The sequence below is a fragment of the Protomyctophum parallelum genome (genome assembly GCF_964188405.1).
Source record: "Protomyctophum parallelum genome assembly, chromosome: 22".
NCBI lineage: Eukaryota > Metazoa > Chordata > Actinopteri > Myctophiformes > Myctophidae > Protomyctophum > Protomyctophum parallelum.
Window position 1 is genome coordinate 9,491,932 of NC_139714.1, and position 25,243 is coordinate 9,517,174.

At 44.8% G+C, this 25,243-nt stretch overlaps 1 protein-coding gene across 1 annotated transcript in view; it reads right to left on the reverse strand.

The window, feature by feature from the left end:
• Positions 1–1,427: 1,427 nt before the first annotated feature.
• The window catches only part of lrp6 (low density lipoprotein receptor-related protein 6), a 96,611-nt gene continuing 72,795 nt past the window's right edge, over positions 1,428–25,243 (reverse strand). The window contains exons 16-24 of the mRNA XM_083757703.1: positions 21,370–21,560; positions 16,368–16,577; positions 15,746–15,871; positions 14,819–15,055; positions 13,856–13,966; positions 13,225–13,452; positions 12,485–12,621; positions 7,806–7,903; positions 1,428–5,473 (exon numbers count right to left, since the gene is read on the reverse strand). Of these exons, the coding sequence (XP_083613829.1) occupies positions 5,128–5,473; positions 7,806–7,903; positions 12,485–12,621; positions 13,225–13,452; positions 13,856–13,966; positions 14,819–15,055; positions 15,746–15,871; positions 16,368–16,577; positions 21,370–21,560 (1,684 nt within the window). The 3' untranslated portion in view covers positions 1,428–5,127. The remainder of the gene's footprint in view (positions 5,474–7,805; positions 7,904–12,484; positions 12,622–13,224; positions 13,453–13,855; positions 13,967–14,818; positions 15,056–15,745; positions 15,872–16,367; positions 16,578–21,369; positions 21,561–25,243) is intronic.

A 25,243-nucleotide genomic window follows, 5' to 3' on the forward strand; every position in this document is an offset into this window, starting at 1 on the left:
TGTTTATTAATAAATAATAATTACGTCTTTTATTTTACAGGCTAGATTGGCTGCCAGTCTGAACACGCAAATCAGATCTGGACACTTGAAAACGGCAAATGGGGCCTTTGACTCAACTCTTGACACTTTCTCTCTCGACCGGGGTCATTCTGGTTTAGACGAACAACATGCACAGACAAAAAAACATCCTACTTTTATGAGTTTCTACGTCGACGATGTGGTGATGATGCGTTTAAGTTTTTGTACCGGTAAATCAGTAAAACAGTACTGTTAAAGTGCAGTTAAGAGAACGAGAACCTCTCCGAACAATGTTTGATGGAAGCCTCATTTGTAATTCGTCACAATACGACCACGGTTGTACTGTATGACAAAGTATGAAATGAGGAGAAGGGTTGCAGAGGACGGGAACATTCAAACAGGGCTTGAGAACACGCACATCGAGACATCATGCAGATCAATGATTGTACCACAGGCAGTTTCTTGGCTCATTTACACGACATGAAAGAAGACGCATACAGCGTCTACGATAGAGGTTAGCGGGTGAGCTGAGATACTGGTCTGGAATATAGGCCTACATCTGGAGACATTAAGGGTTTTGGTGAACTGGATTCCAATTCCGATCCACAGACCCGTTTCTCAAAGCAAGGCTGTATGGGCCCAATGTGTGACCTAACGTTAAAAAAAAGGTGCCACATCTGTGATTAAATGGCATTTCTATCAATGAATGTTTAAACACTTCAGCCCAAAACAAGCAACAGAATCTCCTATAATAATGCTGAAATTGAGAACGTTGCACTTTGAACAGGAGATGCAGTTGGACCTTTTGAAGAATCTAATGAAGAGTTAAGGAGGTCTGCGAGAGTCATTGTTATACGATTGTCATCAAATCCATGCTGGTGTGTGTGAACGCTTCACTCCACGGACATTAAGATGTAGTGAAAGAGCAGCGTGAAGAGAAAACGATAAAGAAATGTCATCTTCTGGAGCACAAAAGGTATGATTTTTTTTACCTCTGTCTAAACATTCACTTCAGCAGACCATAATAAACCCATGCCAGACTCCACACATTTGAGGATAATTCATTGCTGTCGAGTGGAAACCTTGTATGTCCAAAACCGTTTCTTTCTTATTATCATTTTAGAACGATATAAAATAGCCAACCAACACCTTGCGATGTAGATGGTCTGTTTTCACTACTTTTGCTTCACACTCCTGTATGATGAAGTAGCGAATTAACAAAAACAAAGAAAACATTTTTTTTTAAGATGAAATTTGGATATACAAGGTTTCTGCCTGACGATATCCAAACCAACAACAACAAAAACAAAGGCTTGCTCGGGACAAAAGTGTTCCGACAATGCAACAAAGTTTTCCTTGAAAAATATATTTTTCCGGTCATCACAAGACGGCACAAAAAACAGAACAGATTTTCTTTTTTTTTTTACAAAAGAGATTGTTGATACAAGCATAAAGGCAATAAGAATGAGTGCCACCTCAATGTAGACCGATGGTCGTAGCTGAGCATTTCTGTCTCTTCCTGCTTCCCATTCGTGAAACAAAGGCCTCAAAGTTCACATGCGGACTTGACCAGGAGGACATGGAGGGCAACTTGCCGTTGGATTGTAAAAACCTGCGATTTGGCACAAAAGTCCTTCGAAAAAAGATCGGATTGACCTGTTGCAACAGTTACGCATACATATCATCATTCTTGACACAAAGTACAGGGAATACCCTGGCTGGATATGCTCTGCGTTTTTGACTGATCTGTCGGATAAGATTGTCACTGTGTAAGTTTTGGAGTGATATATTTCTTTTTTGTAGAAAAATATGAGGCATATTACAAAAAAAGACGGAATGAAATAAAAGTACTGCAAGAATTCAATGGATAGATTTACAATGATTTTTTTTTCCTTTCTTCTATATAGCTTATAAATATGTTATCTACACAATATGTGGTATAAAAATACTATAGCATTTGTAGTGGGCACTGGATTTTCCTTTGTGTATTCTCAAAAACGACAACGGGAAAAAAAAGTATATGAAGTTGTATAAATGGTCAGGCACGAGAACTTGTCCTTGTTGGGGGGGTCACTACCCCGATTAAGAGTGTGTGTGTGTGTGTGTGGGGGGGGGGGGGGGGGGGCAGTTAAAAGAAGCCTAAAAACATGGTTGTGAGGATTAAAAGCAATGAGCAGACCTCTGTAACACATGTGCTTTGGGTTGAGGTTCACCCATACAGGGTTGTCAACAGTTGCAGTCAGGCATTAATTCATAAACAAAATAAAAAAATGAATCTTGAAATCATGACAAAAAGAGGAAAAAAAGATAGCATCATGTCTACCTTTTTCATGTTAAAGATCCCCAAATAAAATGTATTTGGCCGCAGATCCCCTTCTGAAATATTTTGTGCCAGCCAGGGGCCCCAGAAGAGTTAAAAAGAAAAAACTAAATTCATTTCTTTCAAAAATAAAAAATAGCAATGTATAAGCTTTTGAATAGTCATTAAAAAAAAAGATTGTGATGCTATTACCCCAATCTGAGAACCACTGTTGTACACAGTAAAATCCCCAGTGTTCATTTATCCATTTGTATCTCAGACTGTGTACATAATGTGCACAACCAAACCTGCACTCTCTGGAGTTTACCACTCAGGATTATAATGTGTATGTGGATTGTGAATTGAAGATGTGAGCCCCATTGCATTGCACTGATCCCCATCACGGCCTGTCCACAATACAGAATTTAGAGTTGTCTTCCACGTATTTCTATGGTAAAAAACCACCTCTTCCCAGCATCCGAGGATCGCTCTTCATCGCCGGCCGTCCGTTAATTTTGGCGCGGCGCCCTGGGCACTTTGAGCAGGAAACGAACTTTTGGAAAGGAGCGCCACCGCCGGTCATTTGATCCTCCTGATTGTATGAGACAACCCAACGTCGAGTCGTTACCATTATGAGAGGTCCATGTTTACATTAGTGTTGATTTTGACTCAACATTTTGATTTAGTTTTAGTCTTGTCTTTTGAATAAAATTTAAGTCATATTTTTGATACATGCTGAAAATGGTCGATCTATAAGCTCACAACGCATCGCGTCCCTAAACATTTTAGTCTAGCATTTATTTGTTGACGAAATTGTCAGTAGGCCTACTGTATGTTTAGTCATAGTTTAAGTCACTATGGCTTAGTTTTTAATTTAGCTTTGGTCAATGAAAAACAGTAGTTCATCATAGTTTTAGACAAAATCAACACTTGCTCGAAACACGCTAGCCATTTGATCCTCCTGATTTTATGTGACAACCCGATAATTTACAACCCAACGTTGCGTTACTACAACCATGAGAAGTCCATGTTTGTTTGAACAATGCGCACCTCAATGGTTGATAGGTTGGATCACGCTCCTCAGCTCTAAAAGCGTTCTCCAGTGGCACGTTGCCGTCTTTCAGTGTGACCCAAACAGCAAATGATGCTGATGATGTGCACTGCAGGCTGCTAACTTTACGTAGCCACGGGGACCGCTACAGGTGAAGGGCAGTGACAACATGGCCTCACATAAATATGTGCCGTTGCGTTATTGCTTCAGCTGAGAGACACTGCCATATTGGTTCTGTGACCACCAGCGGAAAGAGGCCCACATCTACAATTCAAGAGTAAAAAAACAAAAAAAAAGATACAGACAGGATAGTAGCAAACGCATTTGTAAATGAAAAAGGAGGTATAACATGATAAAAAAGAGCCAGTACCACATTCTTCGCCACTTAAAAACAGCCACTCCTAACCCAATTTATGGGTGGGGGGGGGACCATAGAAATGATGAGTGCTCCAGTGCTGACAAAATGGCTGCCCCCAAGCCCGAGGAGGAGCTCAATGGCGCAGTGCCTCTGAATGACATCCAGGGGGAGCTCCTCTCCTTCCCATCCCAATCCCTTAGTGCTGTGGTTTTCAAACCTTTTAATTTGAGGGTACAAATGGAACCATTAAAAGGTTCCATTTGTAGGCTCTCTCAGAGTTACAGACCTGTCCATTTGGAAACCCCCTCAAGGAACCCTGAGGGTCCCCGGACCCCACTTTGAAAAGCACTCTCGTAGTGTTGAGTTAATGCTAGTACATCTCATTATTTGGCATCAGATTATGTCTTGTGTTCGTGTGCTTGTAGTGTGTCCTTCAGCCTGGTGAGGGAAGGTCATATTCTCATCTCCTGGAGTTTCTTTTTTTTTTGTCTTTTTTTTAAGGCAACTTATCACGTTTGATGATTTTAATTAAAACTTTTTCTTAAAAAAAAAAAGAAAGATAAGAAAAATGTACAAATTTCAATAATACAAACCTCTATGGCATTATCGTCAGTAAACGCTGTATAGAAAATATATAAATATGCTTTTTCTTCTCTTCTTTTCAATGTACAAGTGTTCTGCTGCAGCTACGTCGATAGCTCTGATTTCATTTTATTCTTTCCATAAATTTGTGTTTTTATTTTCTCTCTCTCTGTAACTGTACAGGATGCTGGACCCGCTTCAAAATGTCCACCTCTCTCCTCCATATTTTATATACGTCTCTCTTTCCCCATTACAAAAAAAAATCATTATGCACAATTGGTATTTACAGTGAAGGGGAAGGGTGGTGAGGAGCGGAGCCTTTTGCGGGTGGGGGCACCTAAACATCGTAGGCACCTCAAAGTTACATTTGCTATTCTTTTCCAAAATGTAGGAGAGAGAAAAATAATAAATGTATGGTTTGGAAAATGGTCTGAATTTATATAAATTATACATGATTTGAACATGCTTGGTACAATAATATCAGAGTAAAATGTACCCTTAAAAAGTTCTTGCTTATGCCCATAGTGACTGGCTAGCAACAGGTTTTGTAGCAATTGTACGTGTACTTTATATTACTTGTCATTTAAGGCCCAATAATAGTCGCTATAAATTGCTACAAAACCTGTATGGGTATATCCAATCATTTTGGGCAAAAACCGTGCATGTTCAAATCATGGATATTACTTCAGACCATATTTCAACTATTCTCCTCCCCTGTTGGAAAGAAAAGCGAATTTGATGTGCCCACAATGTTTAGACACCCCACTCTTCCCGGGGTATCCCGGGGAGGGGGGTTTGGGGGGGGGGGTTTAGCCAGGCTCACGAGGAGTCCGTACATGGCGAGGGGGGTGGCGGGTAGAGGTGGTGCGAGTAGCTGCGCTCCGTGTAGGGCGAGGGGGGACAGCTCTCGCAGTTCTCCTCGGCCGACAAGTACTGGCTCCGCGGCGTGGGCGGCGGCGGGAAGGGCTCCGAGTCGTAGTTAAGGTCGCTGGTGTAGCCCGCCTTGGCCACGCCGTTGGCCGAGGCGGCCATGGCGGCTCCCGCAGCGGCGGCTCCGGACTTGGGCGGCCCGGCGCGGCGCCCCGGCGTGTAGTCGCTGTCGCACACGTCCGTGCTGCATGGCGTGGTGGGCGGGGCGAAGTGTCGGTACGTGTAGGGCCTGTAGCTGTAGGAGTAGGAGAGAGAGAGACAAGGGAAGAAGTCAGTGTCTCTACGTGTAGGCTGTAGGGCCTGTAGCTGTAGGAGTAGGAGAGAGAGAGACAAGGGAAGAAGTCAGTGTCTCTACGTGTAGGCTGTAGGACCTGTAGCTGTAGGAGTTGGAGAGAGAGAGAGACAAGGGAAGAAGTCAGTGTCTCTACGTGTAGGCTGTAGGGCCTGTAGCTGTAGGAGTTGGAGAGAGAGAGAGACAAGGGAAGAAGTCAGTGTCTCTACGTGTAGGTTGTAGGGCCTGTAGCTGTAGGAGTTGGAGAGAGAGAGAGACAAGGGAAGAAGTCAGTGTCTCTACGTGTAGGCTGTAGGGCCTGTAGCTGTAGGAGTAGGAGAGAGAGACAAGGGAAGAAGTCAGTGTCTCTACGTGTAGGCTGTAGGGCCTGTAGCTGTAGGAGTTGGAGAGAGAGAGACAAGGGAACTTAGGGAAGAAGTCAGTGTCTCTACTGTATGTGTAGGCTGTAGGACCTGTAGCTGTAGGAGTTGGAGAGAGAGAGACAAGGGAAGAAGTCAGTGTCTCTACATGTAGGCTGTAGGGCCTGTAGCTGTAGGAGTTGGAGAGAGAGAGACAAGGGAAGAAGTCAGTGTCTCTACGTGTAGGCTGTAGGGCCTGTAGCTGTAGGAGTAGGAGAGAGAGACAAGGGAAGAAGTCAGTGTCTCTACATGTAGGCTGTAGGGCCTGTAGCTGTAGGAGTTGGAGAGAGAGACAAGGGAAGAAGTCAGTGTCTCTACGTATAGGGCAGTGGTTCCAAACTTTTTCACGTCAAGAACCCCCAAATTGACACCATTAGCCCGCGGACCCCCATTTGAAAAGATATGCCAGGGTCTTCCATAAAAGAACATTTTTACGGCTCTAGCAGTGATTCTCAACCATTTACATTTCCCATGTAATTTGCATTTCTATCTCCGAGACCCTAATTTGTATTGTAAAATCAATGTTAATTTAACTCTGAGAGCGTACAAATGGAACCGTTCCATTTGGTTCCATTTGTACACTCATTTGACGCCCTGGACTTCCTCAAGGACCCCTGGATCCCCAGACGCCACTTTGGGAACCAATGGTGTAGCTGTAGGGAGTTGGAGAGAGAAGAAGGGAAGAAGTCAACGTCCGTTAGATCAGTGGTTTTCAACCTATCTTATATGGCATTTGAGCCACGGACCACCATTTGATGAGATTTAGCCTCTCGGACCCAAAACATAAATTAAAAATAACAATTCTTCTCATTCTCTAATTGTGTAGACGTCTTGTAAATTAAGTAATGGAGATGTTTAACAATAATGTAACATTTGGTTTAATTTTACACTCTCAAGAGTTAAAGACCTATAAGGGTCAATTTGGTTGCCAACCCTCCGTCATTTAGCTGGGGACCACCTGGAACCCCCTCAAGGACCACTGGTGGTCTGGTTTAAAACCACTGCGCTTGATTGTTGTACAAATAACTGCCGATTAACCAGTGACTTGCTTTTGCCGTCGAACATCGGAACATAATGAATAAAAGTTTTTTGTCCTTCTTATGTAAATAAAACATTTTGATCATAGATGAAAAGCGACACGACGCGGTACAAATGCTCACCACATTCTGTGTGTGTGTCACTGAAGCCAGTGCCGTTTCAAAATGCACGGGGAAAAGAGTAAACAAAAGGAAAGCGAAATCTCTTTGAAAGCCGGGCCCCTGAGTGCAGAAAAAAGGGGGTTGTTATAAGTGCTAGCATGTGCCTGAGGAATTCCTGCCATCTCTAGCAGGGCAGCACACTGCAATCCCGCATGGTTTCATTACATTTCCACGAAAGTCAAAGATTTCACTGGTATGTAACACTCAATGGTTTCCTTATTGATTTCAGGTTGACGCCTGCGACAACCGGTCAGAGAGCTTGGCCAAGTTCAGACTTTCAAGTGGAGATGGTCCAAGTAATCAACATGGTTGAGCTTTGGATAAATGATCACGATAATAATAATAATAATGACATTTCAATGTGGCTTTGTTTAATGCGTGAGATGTTTTCTAGTGTTGATAAATGGACAGAGAGCTAATTTTGTTAAATGTCCTTTGGATTGAGGTGACTCGCACGTCACCACAGTATGAGCAGGATAAAAGCAACATTATCCTTTTCAGCTAATGTATGGGGGGTGCAGATGTAACAGGTGCAGATAGAAATGCGTGGGGAGCGTTGTGCAGGAATGAAGACATGTAGTTAATTAAAAAGTTAAAAAGAGAACATTTTATCTGGAGCCAGACACTCTTCTGTGTGTGCGCGCGTGTGCAGGTGTGTGTGTGTCTACCAGGACATACCTGTAGGAGTGGTGTGTGGAGGGACTGTTGGAGGAGTAGCCTAACTCCATGGTGTACTGGGAGCGCACCGTGGCCGGTGAGGGCGGCGGGTTCAGGATCTGGGAGGGGAAACCAAAACGGAACAAACACCTTTTAGCTTTCATGTGGAACAACACATCCTCAATGCATCTCCAATTGTTCTCTTCAGTCACTCTCTAGATTCTAGATGTCCACAAACAAAACAAAGAAAAAGGACATGAATCTTCCACAGCTAAGCAAAAATCAATACTTTCTCATCTTTTTTTCTAATTTTTATTGCAAGTTTCTCTTTAGCTGTACAGTCAAATCATCACAGAAACATGTTTTCAATATCACGCCCAAATATCCATTACCATAACATGACCGTCAAATAAAATATTATATTAGTTTTTTTTCTTCTCTCTCTGCAGAAGTGAGATCTATTATTCCTTTCATGCGACAGTACAACCAACTGTATTCCGTGCTAGCTCTGGTTTCTTGAAACGGCATAATTGAAACAGAGGCAATTAACTGGTTAAAGTACAGGCTGGCACAGACGGGACCCTTTCCACCAAGTTCACACGCTCTCACAGCCTCTGCTTTCCTCACTGGGGAAAGAAAGGCCTGGGATTTCACACAAACACATATGGCTGTGTGTGGTTTTTACATGTTACGGCACCCCCCCCCCCCCACCCCCCTATTAATTGGCCCAAATCTGGGCCAATTAATAGCGGAGGTAGACCATCGTGAAAAAAAGGGGCCAAACTGGGCCAAAAAGAAAAAAAAGCTGCATTTTGAAACGATGCTTGGAAGAAGTGACTCAAATAGAGGTAACATTTTCCACATGGCGGAGGGCGTGACTCGGGGCTGGGATGCTGTACTTTGTGTACGCTAAGGCAGAGGTTCTCAAAGTGGGACCCCCCCCCCCCCTCCCCTCCCCAAGGGGTCCTTGAGAGAGGGGGTGTGGGGGTGACCTGATCCAGAAAAGGTTGGGAACCGCTGTACGTTTTAATTTAAAGAACTAGAGGTGCTCGTGGGGCCTCTACAGTGGTGCCCGTTGAAACGATGCAAGTTGGAAATGCATGCCCCGCCCAGATATTATGCGTTGGAGCCTCTACCGCGGTTCCTGTTGGGCACTGGCCTACTTGGAACGATGCAAGTTGGAAATGCCCGATATGGACGTCAGACGGCACAAGTTACCGGTACATATATATTGGGGTTGTGCTCAAATTATCCCTTCCTGTTTAGAACACCAATCAATGGTCTTTGTCCTTGCTCGCAAAATAGACGTCGTGCAGTAATGTGCACGTTCCACTGGGAAAACTGTCACAAACTAGGAATCAGCATGAGCAGATAGTGTCATGACATGTACTTACTGACTGAATACTTATTTTAAACCAAGTACTCCAGAACTTTAACTCAAGTGCAAATTTGACTGAGGGTTGAGTACTTTGTCCACCCCTGTGTGTTGTGCTAGGTTCATGGTGTACATGGTGTATCTTACAGTCCCGCCCCCGACGAGCGGCCCGGAAGAGATTTTCCAATTCATTTTTCCCATATTTGTTTCAGAAAGTATAAGACCTGTAAGCCTCAGACAAAGCCAACTCGGATGGTGACAACTTATGACAATAAACAAAAACAATTGGGCCGAACAAAAATTTTGAAGAAAAAGAGGGCAGGGTACAACACTTCTTATGTTGTCTTTCTCTCTAGTATATTGTTTAGACTGGTGCTAGGTTCTACACCACGGGTCGTATTGTATATACGAAATATTGTATGAACTATATAATAACCTGATATAAAAGTAAGTAGCCTTGCCGAGCCATGAGGCCCATAGGAGCCTATCTCCTGTTTCTGTAGCGTGAGGCAGCTTGATGTACAAGTACACCCCCTGGACATGACGATAGTATGTCGCTTACCCCCAATCCAACCCTTGATGCTGAGTGTCAAGCAGGGAGGCATTGGGTCCCATATGTTAGAGTCTTTGGTATGACCCGGCCGGGGATTGAACCCCAACCTCCCAGTCTCAGGGCAGACACTCTAACCGCAAGGCCACTGAGCTGGTGTGTGTAATCAGATGTAACAGGTGCAGATAGAAATGCGTGGGGAGTGTTGTGCAGGAATGAAGACGTAGTTAATTAAAAAGTTAAAAAGAGAACATTTTATCTGGAGCCAGACAGTCACACTCCCCTTTCAAACAGAGATAGAAACAAGCTCTTTCAATGAATGACCTGAGCTCAAGGTCTTTACTTGGATATGAAGAGAAACAATGTGAAACAACACATGCCTGTCAGTCAACATGGATAAAAAACATTCTTCAGGTGGGGGTAGATTTCTCTATTATAGCCTGAATGTGGGACAGTCAGATACTACATATTATTTACAACACACTGGAATATGCAGGGCAAATGGTAAATAGTGTATTTTGACATCAAGGCTTGGATGACAAACAACTTTCTCCAACTTAATGAATGCTGCAGCTCGCCTCCTAACATACTCCAGAAAATCCGACCACATTACCCCTATTCTGGCCTCCCTACATTGGCTGCCTGTTTCTTAAAGAATTGATTTTAAAATACTCTTATTCACGTTCAAAGCTAGGTCCGGCCTTGCTCCATCATACTTATCTGACCTACTCGACCCTTACGAGCAAGCTCGTGTACTCATGTAAGATCATCCGGAACGGCCCTTCTGACCATAAAATCAGGCTGCAAAAAAACTGTAGGCGATGCGGGCACTGTCACTCCCCCCCACTGCCCCTGGAGATCAGGCTTGCCGAGTCTGTGTCACCTTTTAAATCGCTCCTAAAGACTCATTTTTACAGGGCTGCATTTAGTCCACCACCCATGTGATTTTCACTTTTTTTTATATTGTTATCTTCTGTTATGTTCTATCGACAACTCTCTTCTATTGTATTCTATGCCTTTTTGATCCATGTTTTTCTCTATATATATATATATATGAGACAAAAAGGGACTCCTGCACATCCAAAAAGACCCGTAGGAGGTGCAAGTCTAGTTAGCAGGCATAGACATCAAAAAAGAGAAAAACATTCCAAGGAAGGGACTCTGCACACTCCAGGGAACAGAGACGGACAACTTCTTACTGTATCAAACTTATTTATTAGCACGACGCGTTTCGCCGTGAGCTTCGTCAGGTGCTATACAGAGGTTCTTCTTTTTTGATATATATATTTCTGTTAAGCACTTTGTGACTTATTATTATTTATATAGCGCCTTTATTCAAGGCGCTTTACGCAGATTGTGCATTACATTCACACACACACATTCATACACCGATTGCAGGGGAAACCATGCAAGGCACCAACCTACTCATCGGGAGCAGTTAGGGGTGCGCCGTCTTGCTCAATGGCCCGGGTTCAAACTGTGGCCGCTCTACCCCTGGCGCCACTGCCACCCCTCAGGCCCCGATATCATCATGGGCCCCTGCAACCCATATTGCCTACGACTGCACCACGCTGTGCTCTCGCTGCATTCTACTGTATGAATATGATTGTTTACCTTGCTTATTGTAAGTGACTCTGGTTAAGAGCTGTGCTAAAACGCCCACATTGTACATGTGCTTCTCACCGGCAGTGTTGCCCAGAATTTGCGAGAGAAACAAGCAACCAGGTCTATGAAAACAAGCCCCAAAAAAGCAAATACTAGGCCACGCACGCACGCGCACACACACACACACACACACACACACGAAAAAGCATCACAAGTTGCAGATCTACAAGCTTCATGCTTTTGTGTGAATAAATAAAACATGTGAACCGAGCGGTGCAGAGAATGTGTGTGCTGGCCAAACAGACAGACATACATACGCACATAGGGACAAATTCACCACGGAAATATACGACCAGGTGTAAATGAAATGCGTAATGATATCGTATTTATGCATCCGATAAATCTCACGAGTCATTTACCAAAGGTGGCGTAATGACTTAATTTGTGCGGATCGCCCGTGTATCTCATTTCGCCTCTTTCCCCAAGCGTTTCGCCTGGTGTCGCCTGGTATAATTGAACATCCACGCCGTATAAGGCAACAGGAAATATCTTTCCTTGGGTGAAAAAGGTCACCACAGCCGAGCATACAACGGTGAACGCGATGCACCGCACTGCATGCATGAACTGGTAGATCAGCTTATTTTGACTGACGAGTGCCGCGAGTCTCTCGCAATGTCAACTGACTGAAGGTTTAAAAACCTGAGTGGTGCTCTCTCTCTCTCTCTCTCTCTCTCTCAGCACTACCCCTCTCTCTGTTTCTGGCACCCCCTACTGGTATTAATAAATGCACGCACGCAGCATTACCCCACACGGACATTGCTGGCCATTGCTGGTTTCACGCATGCGCACACCACTCGTGCTCATGACGGATACATGATACACACACCCGGACATTCCTGGTTGTAGGAGTGGTTGCACCACTCAAAAAGTATAGGCTACTCTCCTCATAACGCAACTAGTTAATGTATTGATTTAAGTGGGCCTAAGTTCAAGCTCGATCAGGACCAAGGCTATATTTGGCAATTATATTATGAAAGTCCTTTCTATGGAACAATTGCCTTTGCAGAAGTAAAAGAGATATCCGAAATTAATACCACAACGCAAATATAGGCAGATAGGTGCTCATGCAGCAAAGGCAATAATAACCAATAGATGAAGTGCTTTCCTCACCGGGGGGAAGTAGGTGCCCTTGGTGCTGGACGAGCTGCTGGACGACGCCCCGGTCACGTGGGCGCGGTCGTACGGCGGGCCGCTGCTCCCGCCCATGATGCTGAGGGAGCCAATCACAGACTTCCCTCTGGACATGCCTGCAATGTCGATTTTTGGCAGTACATTTAGATTTTTTTTGTTTAGTCATAGTCATATAGTAGTCATCTGAAACGTCTAGTTTTAGTCGAGCAAATGTCATGGGATTTTAGTCGACAAAATCTACAGTTTTTTGCAGACAAAATGCCGTCGTTAATGGATGATTTTACGCTTGCTGAAAAATATTTTCAGCAAGCGTAAAATCATGCCCCAGAGCGGCCCTCCTCAGAGTAACTACAGGGGGTCCCGCCAGTCTTTGCGTGATGGGGAAGATCAGTCGAAAATAGCAGATCTACAAGCTCACGAATCCCCTGAGAGTTGGTGTAGAGGGAAAAGGGGCAGACCAAGTATAGAGCCTATATAGACTATATCGAGAGTTTAAAAGGTTAACTATCTGAAAATATAAATTAGCACGAATCCAACATATTATTAGACGAGAAGTATTGTATGTCAAACAAGTCTATGTAAACTATGAAAAAAAAAAAAATCTGCAACACAATTTTATACAAGATACGCTTCATCTGTACCTCGGCTAGGGTCGTTGGCCTAAAAAACATTAAAGACCCCTGCCCTAATGAGACCAATACCATCCTACTGTACGGTACCTGGCAGCGACCCGGACAGGGAGCTGGGGTGAGGGACGTAGCCCAGGGGCACGGAGGACGGGCCGTGGACCACGAAGTCGTTGGTGACCGTGTCGCCGTCGTCCTTCATCTGCGGACACAGCACCCGCTGGCACACGAAGTAGACGGCGCCCACCACGAACAGCGCCATCACCACGCCCACGATGGAGCCGATGGTGTTGGAGGGCGGAGGAGGCGGCTCCGTGGGATCTGGGAGGAGGGGTGCAAAGAGATCCCAATAAATACTTTGGTGTAGAAGGAAAACGAGGGTCAAGTATAGAAGGTTTCATGGAGAAGACAGTGGAGAGAAATCACGCCCTGGATGTAAAGATCCCATAGCTGGTGGGGACTGAGGCGTTGCATAGCAACCGGAGCAACGCTAAAAGGTAAATTGACGGTCGCCACTTTCAAATATGGAGTATACGGGGGGGTTACGAACATGTACGTAGTTGGCACCTGCCTTACCCTAGTGGGGGGGGGTCCGAACATGTTCGTAGATGCTGCAGAAAGAATTAAGATGGCTCAGGGGCCACTCGGAAAATTCCAAAAGTCCAAGAGCTGCAAGTTAAAAATTAATATTATTTTGAAATATTGTTCCCTTTGTGACACTTACAGCAGCCAATCTCGTCAGAGTTGTCGGTACAGTCCATGTTGTGGTCACACTTCTTGTGCTTCCCGATGCACTGGCCATTGGAGCAGCTGAACTGGTCAGGAGGGCAGCGCACTGGGGAGGAAAAGAGTTAAAGGTAGGGTTGAAGCATTTTCATTGTTGTGTTGTATCCTACTGGCTCACCCGTCCGCGAGGAGCCCCCACCGGGACGGTGTAGAGCCCTCGTCCTACTCCTCCCACCCAACACTCCCAAATGGAACCTTATAGGTCCATTGTACACTCTCAGGCCTCTTTCAGACGGCAGACGGTCTCCAGATAAAACGTTAAAGTCCCGTTGCGATAATGTCACTAGGTGGCGGTTACAGGCTGCCAGATAGACCAGTCACCTACGTACAAGAAGAAGAACCAGAACCACTTGACGCAACTATCAGGGTTTTTTCTTTTGAAAGACCACAATGTGGCCGTCTCTGCCTGCTTTCTATAGAGAGTGCATAGAGCTCATTGTGTTCATATAGACGCTCGACTCTGTGGTGGTGGGAAGCTACTTTGACATTGTGCCTCCCGCTAAAAAATATTTTATCAAACAAAACTACATCTCCATATTATTAAACAAATGGACCCCTATACTGTAGATCATTAACTCTTGAGCGCGTGAAATGAAATTATTCCTAAACATCTGCCTTAATTAATTAAAGTCTACATTTCTACTACTTTAGAGAGAATGTAGAATACATTTTATTTTAATCAACGTTTGCCTGTTATCTCTCCTATGGTACCGAGTTCAGTACAGCATGGAATTGTGGAGAAAATCGTATCAAACTACAACAAAAACCTTTGTGTCCGAGAGGCTAAATGTCATCAAACGGTGGCCCGTGGCTCAAATGCCGAATAAATAATGGACCTTGATATGAAAAGGGTTGAAAACCCACTGTGTCCAAACAGCAATAACTCGGGTTCCTTTCTCACCTTCACATTTGTTCTCGTCGGAGCGGTCCTGGCAGTTGTTCTCTCCGTTGCAGCGCAGACTCAGGTCCACACACTGCCTGCTGTCACACTGGAACTCCGTCTCGGAGCACACGGGGCAGTCCTCCTCGTCGCTGCTGTCGTCGCACTCGGGGTAGCCGTCGCAGCGCCACGCCAGGGGGATGCAGTCCACCTCGCCGCTGGTGCACGAGAACTGCTCTGGGGAGCAGGTGGGGGGCTCTGAGAGAGAGGGAGAGAGAGAGAGGGAGAGATTAGTTAGCAGGACAAACGTACTCGGACAGCTTCAAGAAACGCGAGCTAGACCTACGCTGTAAGACCCCATCGTCTTTTGGTGGGATTTTGCAGGATTTTGGCAGAAGCTCTGCTCTAGGAAATGACGTTGATGTTTTACAAATCAGTTTACATTCTCCGTGAATGAAATGATTGGTGGGGAAAATATAGTATCCGGGGGGGGAAATACATCTGATGGATGTTCCGGACCGACACTTCCACCGATAGCGTCTCTGCCTTAAGTTGTGACCAGGCTTTTCTCTTCGCAGATTAGTAAGACTGGGGCCGAGGCTTGCTAGAGGGTAACTGTTGTAAGACAGGCAGGCGTGCAAGGTGTGCGGGCAAAGATCAGCTTTGGCAATGGATAAAAAAAAGATCTGAGTGGTGATGCGACTTCATCCTGTTTTTGTCGAATCGTTTTCTCTTACACCATTCGGAGACGCAATAGAAATATTTCTGATATGTCTATAAGCAATATTTTCAATTGTTTGGCAAGATATTAATTATATTACCCAGCCCGTGAGGCATGTTCTCTTATTCGACGCAGTGGGTGTTACTACATGGTCATCAAAACAATTCAAGTCCCTCTGCAAAAAAGAAAAAAAGACATGTCGGTGGCCAACTGGGCCGCACGCGTACCTCCACAGGAGAGCTCGTCCTGCAGCAGCACCAGGTGGACGGGGCAGGAACAGCGGGTGGTCCCGTCGCCCTTCACTATGCAGATGTGGGTGCAGCCTCCGTTGTCCCAGGTGCATGGGTGTTTACCTGGAGACAAGGACATTTGGGTCAGCAAAAGAAACCCTGAATCTCATCTGCATAATATAGCTCCCCTATAGCTGTTGATCCATTGTTATTATTACCTCCAAATATGCCAGACACGCAGATTTAAAATAGTATAGATGGGTCATAAGAGCCCAAAGTTCACAGCGGGGGGGCATACTGTATGTGTACTGTACATCAAGCTGCCTCACGCTACAGAAACAGGAGATAGGCTCCTGATCTATGGGCCTCGTTACACTGTAGACACTGTACACTGTAGACCAGTCAGCAAAGTATATATAGGGTGTAAGAAGTCACAAGTGGTGGGACATTCTAGATACCGTAGAAAGATTCTAATCTAGCCCATTTTGGGGCGGGAACCCCTTTTGGTGTTAGCACTAGGTTATGCTTTAGCTATTTAAAAATAGCAGATCTACAAGCTCATAGCGCATAGATAGCGGGGGCTATCCCAACGTATTCGGGGCGTCGATTAAAAACTCACTGTATTCCCTCATGTCCAGCTCGCGCACAGCGTGGATGTCGCTCAGGTACGCGATGCGGGCCTGGATCTTGGTGCGGCCCTCGCGCGTGGTCTTGTCGATGCGCTCGATCATCTGCTGCTGCCGGTCGATCCAGTAGAGGTGGTTCCCGAAGACGGTGAGGCCCACGGGCTGCAGGATGTTGGAGTCCTCGATCACGATGCGGTTGGCCCCTGGGTGTAGGAAAACGGCACGGTGTCAGCGAGAACAACCACGGTGTGAAGTAGTGAGTGGCGCTCTTATCGTCGTACGTCAATTTATGTTTTAGCCGACATTTGACATTGCTACATAAAGGTACATACAGTAAGGTGATCCCTTATCCCATTCAGACCTGAGATCAGATTCATACGAGGTTTCCACTGGACACACACTGGTCTGATTAACCCATTCTGACCTGAGATCAGATTCTAAAAATGTCAGTCGTTCTTCAATTTTTCTAAAATAGCAGACCTACAAGCTCGTATCGCGCCACTCGGTGGCGCGATATGAGCTTGTAGATCTGCTATTTTCCAATAGCTAAAGCATAACATGATGCCAACACCAAAATGGGTGCCCGGTCAGAATGGGTTATTGGCCAAACGCTCCCTCGAAGCGGTTAGCCGATTTGCTCGTTTACATATGACGTAAGTCTTCCATTCAATGTCAATGGCGTTTAATGTTTTGATGTTTAATTCACGTCATATTTAGCGGAGTTCTGACGTCATTTCTCCGTTCATCGTCGATGGAAAAACTTGAGGCGGTCGGGACAAAATTCAGCAGATATTTCCGGACCGGAATTCTCTTACCATGGTCAATGGCAAATCTTGAGACGTGTGGGGACAAAAGCTGTTTATAGAAGGGGCTAGTGCCACTTAAAAATAAGGCTCATAGAGAGAGGCAACAGAAACGGGTGTCAAACTGACGGGTGTGGGGGTTAGAGGAGAGGTGGGGAAGTGATACGGTGAGATTGAACAATGTTAAAAATGAGATACTGTCAGAAATATAGATTAATTTGATATCCCCCGCTCTCACCTTTTCCGATTTTTGCAGCTTCGTAATTTTGTAACATCATCTATTACGGATTTCCCATCTCAACCACCAGACTCCCTTTTAGACTCAATTCTAAAGCTCAATCCACACTCTAAAGGGGTAATTGGGCTAGTTTACTCCTTATTAAACTCATTTGACCTGGAACCACTTACCTCATTAAAGAATCAATGGGAGGGAGATTTGGGGACACAAATTTCTGATGATGTTTGGAAGGAAGTGCTGGATAGGATACACTCCTCTTCAATCTGTCTAAGGCATACTATTATTCAGTTTAAGGTTACACATCGCCTCCACTGGTCCAAAGTAAAACTATCTAAGTTCGTTCCTACCATGGATCCTATATGTGATCGTTGCAATCAAGATCAGGCTACCCTTGCGCATGCTTTTTGGTTTTGTCCAAAGCTATATACATTTTGGGAATCAATATTTAAAACATTTTCAGATGTATTAGAAGTGCCCATAGAACCCACTGTTGCAGTGTTTGGAGTTATTTCCCAAGATCTACATCTTAGCCGGCAAAACAAGAATATGATCAGGGCTGCACATAAGTGGTGCGCAGGTGCGCATGCGCGGTAAAAATTAAAAATGCGCTGTCAATCAAGCGCCGGGAAGCGCTTCTGCGTACCAACAGCTGGGGCCGCCCAGAATGATTATTATGGCCAGAATACTAGAAAATGTTGTGGCGAGAGCATTTCCCACCGACTGCCACTCAAAGTGGCTACTGGCCCAATCACAGCGCGTCCTTACTCAAAAGGGGGAGGATCCATGCTGCTTTCTGCTAGGAGCCTGGGAGGAGGCGGAGGGCGGTTGACAGGAAAACCTTACACAAATAGTTTCGTCTTCTCTTCTCCGTTTCAGATAGCAAACTACTGTAGTCCCCGGTGTAAAAGGTCATGCTTTGGATGCTTTGCACTCTTCCCATTTGCCGCTGTGCTTGTGTTTGTTTTCCGGCTGTTGGAGCAGCATGGTTGCTCGTGTGCGATGCCGTCTCAAAACCCGAATCCGAGGCAGAAACCATATTAGCGTCTCTCACAGCCTAGGCACCGGCCACCGACTTTTTACGGGTACTAAGGTTTTAGTTCCGACATAGTGGAGTGGGAAGAGTTTAAAGCATTGCGGACTGGCACTGCTGCTGCCCAACATGAACACCGTGTCTCGACATACTGTGCCTTATTATCGTAAAGTCGGGTAGTGTACACTGTTTATTTTTGCACCGAGGAGCCATGTGTTTCTGACTGTCTGACTACGTACGTCGCCTCATCTAAAAACAAAAGGGAACTAGGGAAGCCTGATGTATGCTTCGCCGTACGATGTGTCGCATGTTAAAAAAATAGCTGATCTGCAAGCTCACAACGTGTCGCAACACGTTGTGAGCTAGTAGATTGGTTATTTAAATACAAAATAATAAAAAATCTAAATATTGCTTTGATGCTCATATCATATTATCCTTAGGAAGTATTAAGTTGTTAACTTGTTTTTATTATAATATGCATTCCATAGGGCTGGACCACACATGGACCTAGATTTTAGCAAATTTATATATTTTTAATAATGGGATGAATCTACAACAAGAGCCATTCTAGGGCTAAATCTAGAGTTGCAATACCCTCCATTGACTCCCCACTCATCCAATAAATATTGTTTTGCTATAAGTTATTCATCCCTCTTTTATCCATCTGGCGAGACGGGTCGCCGCATTTTAGGAGCACCAAGCAACTCCTCCAGGTGCTCTTCTGAGTACTAGACCAAAAAAGTTGTGTGCAGCCCTGAATATGATAGCCTTTGCATCTCTTTTGGCTAGGCGGCAAATACTATTTAAATGGAAGGAGAAAATACCACCAACCTTTAAATCTTGGGTTAATGATGTTTTACATCATCTGACATTGGAGAAGATTCGCTACTCCACAAGAGGGTACGCCGGTGCTTTAAAATTTTACACCATTTGGCAACCTTTTTTGACACACATTGAGAGGATGAACGCGGCTGACATCAACAATCCTTAACTTATTATACTGACCCTACTGTCATTTATTTTTATTATTATTATTATTATTATTGTCTTTATTTATTTATTTATTTTTTATATATTTTTTTATTATTATTATTATTTGTTTGCATACTTCTATTAGTCTTCTATTATGTCTATGTATATTTGTATGTGCCTCTTATTTCATATGGTGCAAGATGCTAATTGCTCCCGGTGAGCAGGTTGGTGCATTGCATGGATTCCTCTGCCATCGGTGTGTGAATGTGTGTGTGTGTGTGTGAATGGGTGAATGTAAAACACACAATCTATGTAAAGCGCCTTGGTTAACCCATTCTGACCTGAGATCAGATTCATACGAGGTTTCCGCCGGACACACACTGGTCTGATTAACCCATTCTGACCTGAGATCAGATTGTAAAAAATGTCAGTCGTTCTTCGATTTTTCAATAGCTGAAGCATAACATGATGCTGACACCAAAATGGGTGCCTGGTCAGAATGGGTTAAAGGCACCATATAAATGCACTATTTACCATTTTTAACTACAATAAGCCTGGTACGTGACCACCCTTCCCCCTCCTCTCTGTCACACAAGCCGAGAGGATCTTACAGATCTGTAGGATCTCTCCTCTAGCAGCTCTGACGGTGCAGTCAGTCACTCAAGAGTGTTTGCTTTGCAAGCCCACGGCCGTCCCTCCCTTCTCTTCCCTTCCCCGTTTTTTCCCAAGGATCGCTGCAGATGGTTCGCATTCCTGTCAGCCTGTGTGGGGCACCAGAGAATGGCTGGAATGTGCTGAGCGCAGGGCTCCGAGCCAAGAGCTCTCCTCGCCAGGCACAATGCTCCCCCGTGTCCTTAAGGACTGCGGAGCCCCCCCCCACCCCCACCCCCCCACACACTCTCCGTGGTGGTTCACACATTTGCTCCTCACTTCTCTCCTTATAGTGTCAAACTCCCCCCCCCCCCCCGCCCCAAATGGGATTCATACTGCTGGCTAGACTTCCCCAAGGCTTCCCTGGGATCATGTGAAGTGGAACAGAATCTTGTTGAGTTGAGTTGAGTTGTGCTGCCCTCAAGAGTTTGATAAACCCCCCCCCCCCCCCCCCCCCCCCACACACACACACACACACACACACACACACACACACATCTGTGAGTGCGAGCGGCTGCAAACAAAACGCCAAATGATCTACGGCTCAATGATTAATCCCATGTTAATTATCGGTGATACACGACGCCGCGACATCGAGCAACACTGGCGGAACAGTCCGCGCACAGTCCCGTTTCACAGCTGCTTATCAGCATCAGCGTGCAGACAGGACTGTCCACATGGGGGGGGGGGGGGGGGGGATTAATTCTGTCTGTGCCACGCTCGGCGGTAGCAGAGTGTAGGTAAAACCTGCCAGGGGGATTTTTGCTAATTTATTCATTTACCGTTTCCCAGCCTGGAAGACCACCGGTGTTAACGATCGGCTATTATTAGCATTAGCTCACGCCCTTTACCTTTCACCACCAGGTACGTTAACATGTCGGGAGCGATGCGGTGCTGGGGGGGACGGAGGCGTTGCCTAGCAACCGGACCAATGTTAACCCATTCTGACCTGAGATCAGATTCATACGAAGGTTTCCACCAGACACACACTGGTCTGACGAACCCATTCTGACCCGAGATCAGATTCTAAAAAAATGTCAGTCGTTCTTCGATTTTTCAAAAATAGCAGACCTACAAGCTCGTATCGCGCCACTCGGTGGCGCGATATGAGCTTGTAGATCTGCTATTTTTAAATAGCTATAGCATAACATGATGCCGACACCAAAATGGGTGCCCGGTCAGAATGGGTTAAAAGCTGATTTTCGGTGTGGTGTAAAAGAGTTAACTGTCCCGACGGCTAAATTGTGGAGAGGGTAAAAAGAATAAAAGGCAAAAAAAATTAAAGCACAGGAGACACTCACCGGAGAGGTCGCTGCTCTCGATGCGCCTCAGGTCCGAGTCCACCCAGAACAGCTTGCCCATTTCGTTGTCGATGGCCAGCGCCACGGGCTTGCCCAGGCCGCTGAAGAACAGCACCTCGCGCTCCGTGCCGTCCAGGGCGGCGCGCTCGATCTTGGGCGATCTGTCCAGCAGGTTGGTGAAGTACATGTACCTGCAGCGGAGAGGAGGACAGGTTGGTGAAGCACATGTACCTGCAGCGGAGAGGAGGAACCGCACGGTGTCAACAGATAACCTCGCGTCACCAGGCTTTCCACCTCAGGAGAAAAGCCTGGTCTGAGTTACAACATTGCTGTGTGAACCGCACTGGAGCGGATGATAGTTACGTCATGTTGTAGTCATTGTTTTGTAGTCATCGTCAGGCAGGAACCATCATCTGGAACTTCCTTTCTCTCAAACTGGAAGAACAACAATAAAAGCTCTCGTAGCCCGTTGCTTTTATTGAGAGAATTTCGTTTGAGGAAAAAGGGAAGTTCCAGATTGATGGTTCCTGCCTGATGACTACAAACAATGACTACAACATGACTTAGCAATATCATCCGCTCCCGACCAGATCCTAAACCCAAAAAGGAATTATGCTTGATGTATTCCCATGCTTTTGTTCTTGCTTAAATGTAAATCGCTCTGGATTAAGAGCGTCTGCTAAATGCCTAAATTGTAAATTGCTCAGATTATTAGTGTAAAGCAGTAGGTAGAGAGTTCCAGTTAAGTGTACAAATGGAACCAAACGGACCCGTCATGGATCCTTAGTTTTTACAATATACATTGGGGGTCCCAGAAATAGAAATGGGGTCTTGGCGCGCACCTATGGTAACTTAATTCTACAGGCCACAGGTTTCTACGTTACACCTTTGTTTTTTTGTTTTGTTTTTCCTGTGTCGCTAGAGCGAGACCGGTCGAGCTTCTAGTTTACTTAAGGACTGGAGTTAAGAACAATTTTGAGGGATTTGTACTTTACTTGAATATTTCCAATTTCCGATACTTTTTACTTCTACTCCACTACAGCTCAGACGCAAATATTGTACTTTTACTCCACTTGCAATTATTTGAAAGCTTTGCACATTTTGATTATTATTATTAATATCACGGCATAGATATTAGTCTGGAATCTCTGTGTTGAACCTTCGTTTAACCCATTCTATACGGGAACCCATTTTGGTGTTAGCATTACGTTATGCTTTAGCTATTTAAAAATAGCAGATCTACAAGCTCATATCGCGCCACCGAGTGGCGCGATACGAGCTTGTAGGTCTGCCATTTTTGAAAAATCGAAGAACGACTGACATTTTTAGAATCTGATCTCGGGTCAGAATGGGTTCATCAGACCAGTGTGTGTCCAGTGGAAAACCTCGTATGAATCTGATCTCAGGTCAGAATGGGTTAAAATCTGGGGACCAGAACATCTGCGATTCTGTGCGCTTCATTTGCAAGGAAACCACACAATGACAGAGAGAGACAGTGTTGGCAGTGTTATGTGAGATTGTATTTGTACTTTACTTGACTATTTCCAATTTCCAATACTTGGACTTTTACTCCACTACAATAATTTGAAAACTGTATATACTAGTTACTTTGTAGAATTGTGTGATTATTACCAAAACATAAAGTAACCACTTCAGCCCTATATACATTTAGCCGATCTACAAGCTCACAATGCGTTGTGAGCTTGTACTGTAGCTTGCCATTTTCAAAAGAATATTATACATTTGAAAACTTGAAATGGGACATTCCGCATAATGACTACTTCATACTTTTGGTACTTTAAGTACATTTTGATACCAATACGTTTGAATTGTTTTACTCAAGTAAAAACGTGAGTACTTTTTTCCACCACTGGCTGTTTGGAGCCCGGGTCCCGGGAGGAAACCCTGCAATTTTGGTTCGAGAAAAAAACCTAAAAAAGCAGAAGAAACCGACTGGCTTTGGCACGGTGGAGCCGAGATGGCTTTTTGGGAGATTCATGAGCGTGAATGAAGGAAAACAAATTACCGTGTGATTAGGAACATGGCTTTTGTTACCGCTCCACTGCCTTCAAAATATGACCCAACACTGTCGAGTTTGGACGAGGGAGGACGCACAATAATGGAAAACAAAAGAGTCTGGAAAATAATTATTTTTCTTTTTTTTTACACAAAACTAGACAATGTTCTGATCCATGATGGATCAAATTTGGTCAACAAAGCGGTCATAATTTACATTGGCATAAAGGGTTGCCGTGCATGGCGCCTGCTGTTAAAACCGAGGCAAGATGAGTCATTGAGCGATGTACAGGCAGAACTTGTGCAATTGTTGTCTTGTGCCTTGTTATTTTGTTGTAACTGGGGGCCCCCCAGTACACTGCCGCAGTGGCTCAGGAGGTAGAGTGGCCACTTGGTGAACCAGAAGGTTCCTAGTTCGATCCCGGGCTCCCCCAGAGTTACTGTCGAAGTGTCCTTGAGACAAGACAATGAACCCCAGGCCTAATTGCTCCCGATGAGCAGGTTGGTGCATTGCATGGTTTCCTCCGCCATCGGTGTGTGAATGTTGTGTGTGAATGGGTGAATGTCATCAAACGCCTTGGATAAAGGCGCTATATGAATGCACCATTTATTTACCATGTACTGCCTTGGCCTCGTCTTGGCCAGGTCTCGCTTGAAAATGAGGTCTCGAACCTCAATGTGATTTCTCCTGGTTCAATAAAGGTTGCATCCATTTTCAGAGTAATGTATAGAGGGGTTTTAGATATTGAAAATAGCAGATCTACAAGCTCATAGCTATGGCTTTTCAGAGTAAAATCTGCCTCATCTGCTGGGCACTCTAGCTCCTATATTTTTAAAAACTCCAAGGCATAAAAACTGTTCATATTTTCTTTGTTTGTATAGAGATAATGGAAGCAAATTAATCGGGTTTCATTATGGATCATTAGAAAGCACTTTGTTTAGTAAGTCACACAGTGAGGGGGAAATAAACCATGTATTGGAATCAAAACGCATCAGTAATCGATTTATAATCGAATCAGAGCCCTCAGACACGGAATCGAATCGTCAGGTACTGAAGGATTTCCACCACTTAATAATTTCCACCACACAATTCAAAAGATGTTCCAGAAACGCCAAGAACAGAACATCAACACAACATAGAGCTTGGTGGTTGGTTCACCAGGTGGTTACTGTACTGAATACCGGAGAACTCGCCAGTTTACCAACTCGCCGCAGCGAAAAGTGGAGAGAAACAAGTTTCAGTGTTTTCATCGTTATGCTAACATGCAGTCTTCACCAGTATAGTATGTCAAAGCCACAGATGTTATAGTTCATTTCCAAAGTGATCAAGTTATGTTGTGCAATTAAATGGTCAGCTAGATAATGATAGAAAGGTGAGTATATGAATACCAATGATATTTCAGGATATTGTTTACTAATGAATTGCATTGTTTCGGTACTTCATCTAGCAGGGCCGGATTAACACCTCTGAGGGCCCCTGGGCACTGAATCTAGAAGGGCCCCCCTTCACGCGCACGCAACATTTTTGCTCTTTTGTAGCCGTTTTGGGGCAGTTTTATGCCGTTATATTGGCCTATTTCCGGTCGCTTACCCCCCCCAGAGTGACAGCCAATCTAGCGCATTGTTGCTGCTTTAGACACAATTGCACTTTTAGGCTGCCCTTCTCACCAACAATAAAACACTAATCTTTTTTAGACACCATTCATTTCATTCGGATTCGCGGGGAAATTATCTGTGGAACTAAAAAAAAAAAAAAAAAAAAAACTTTTTCTTGTTGAGGGGCCCCTGGGCACGTGCCCAAAGTGCCCATATGGTAGATCCGGCCCTGTCATCTAGTGTAAACGCTAAACAACTACGC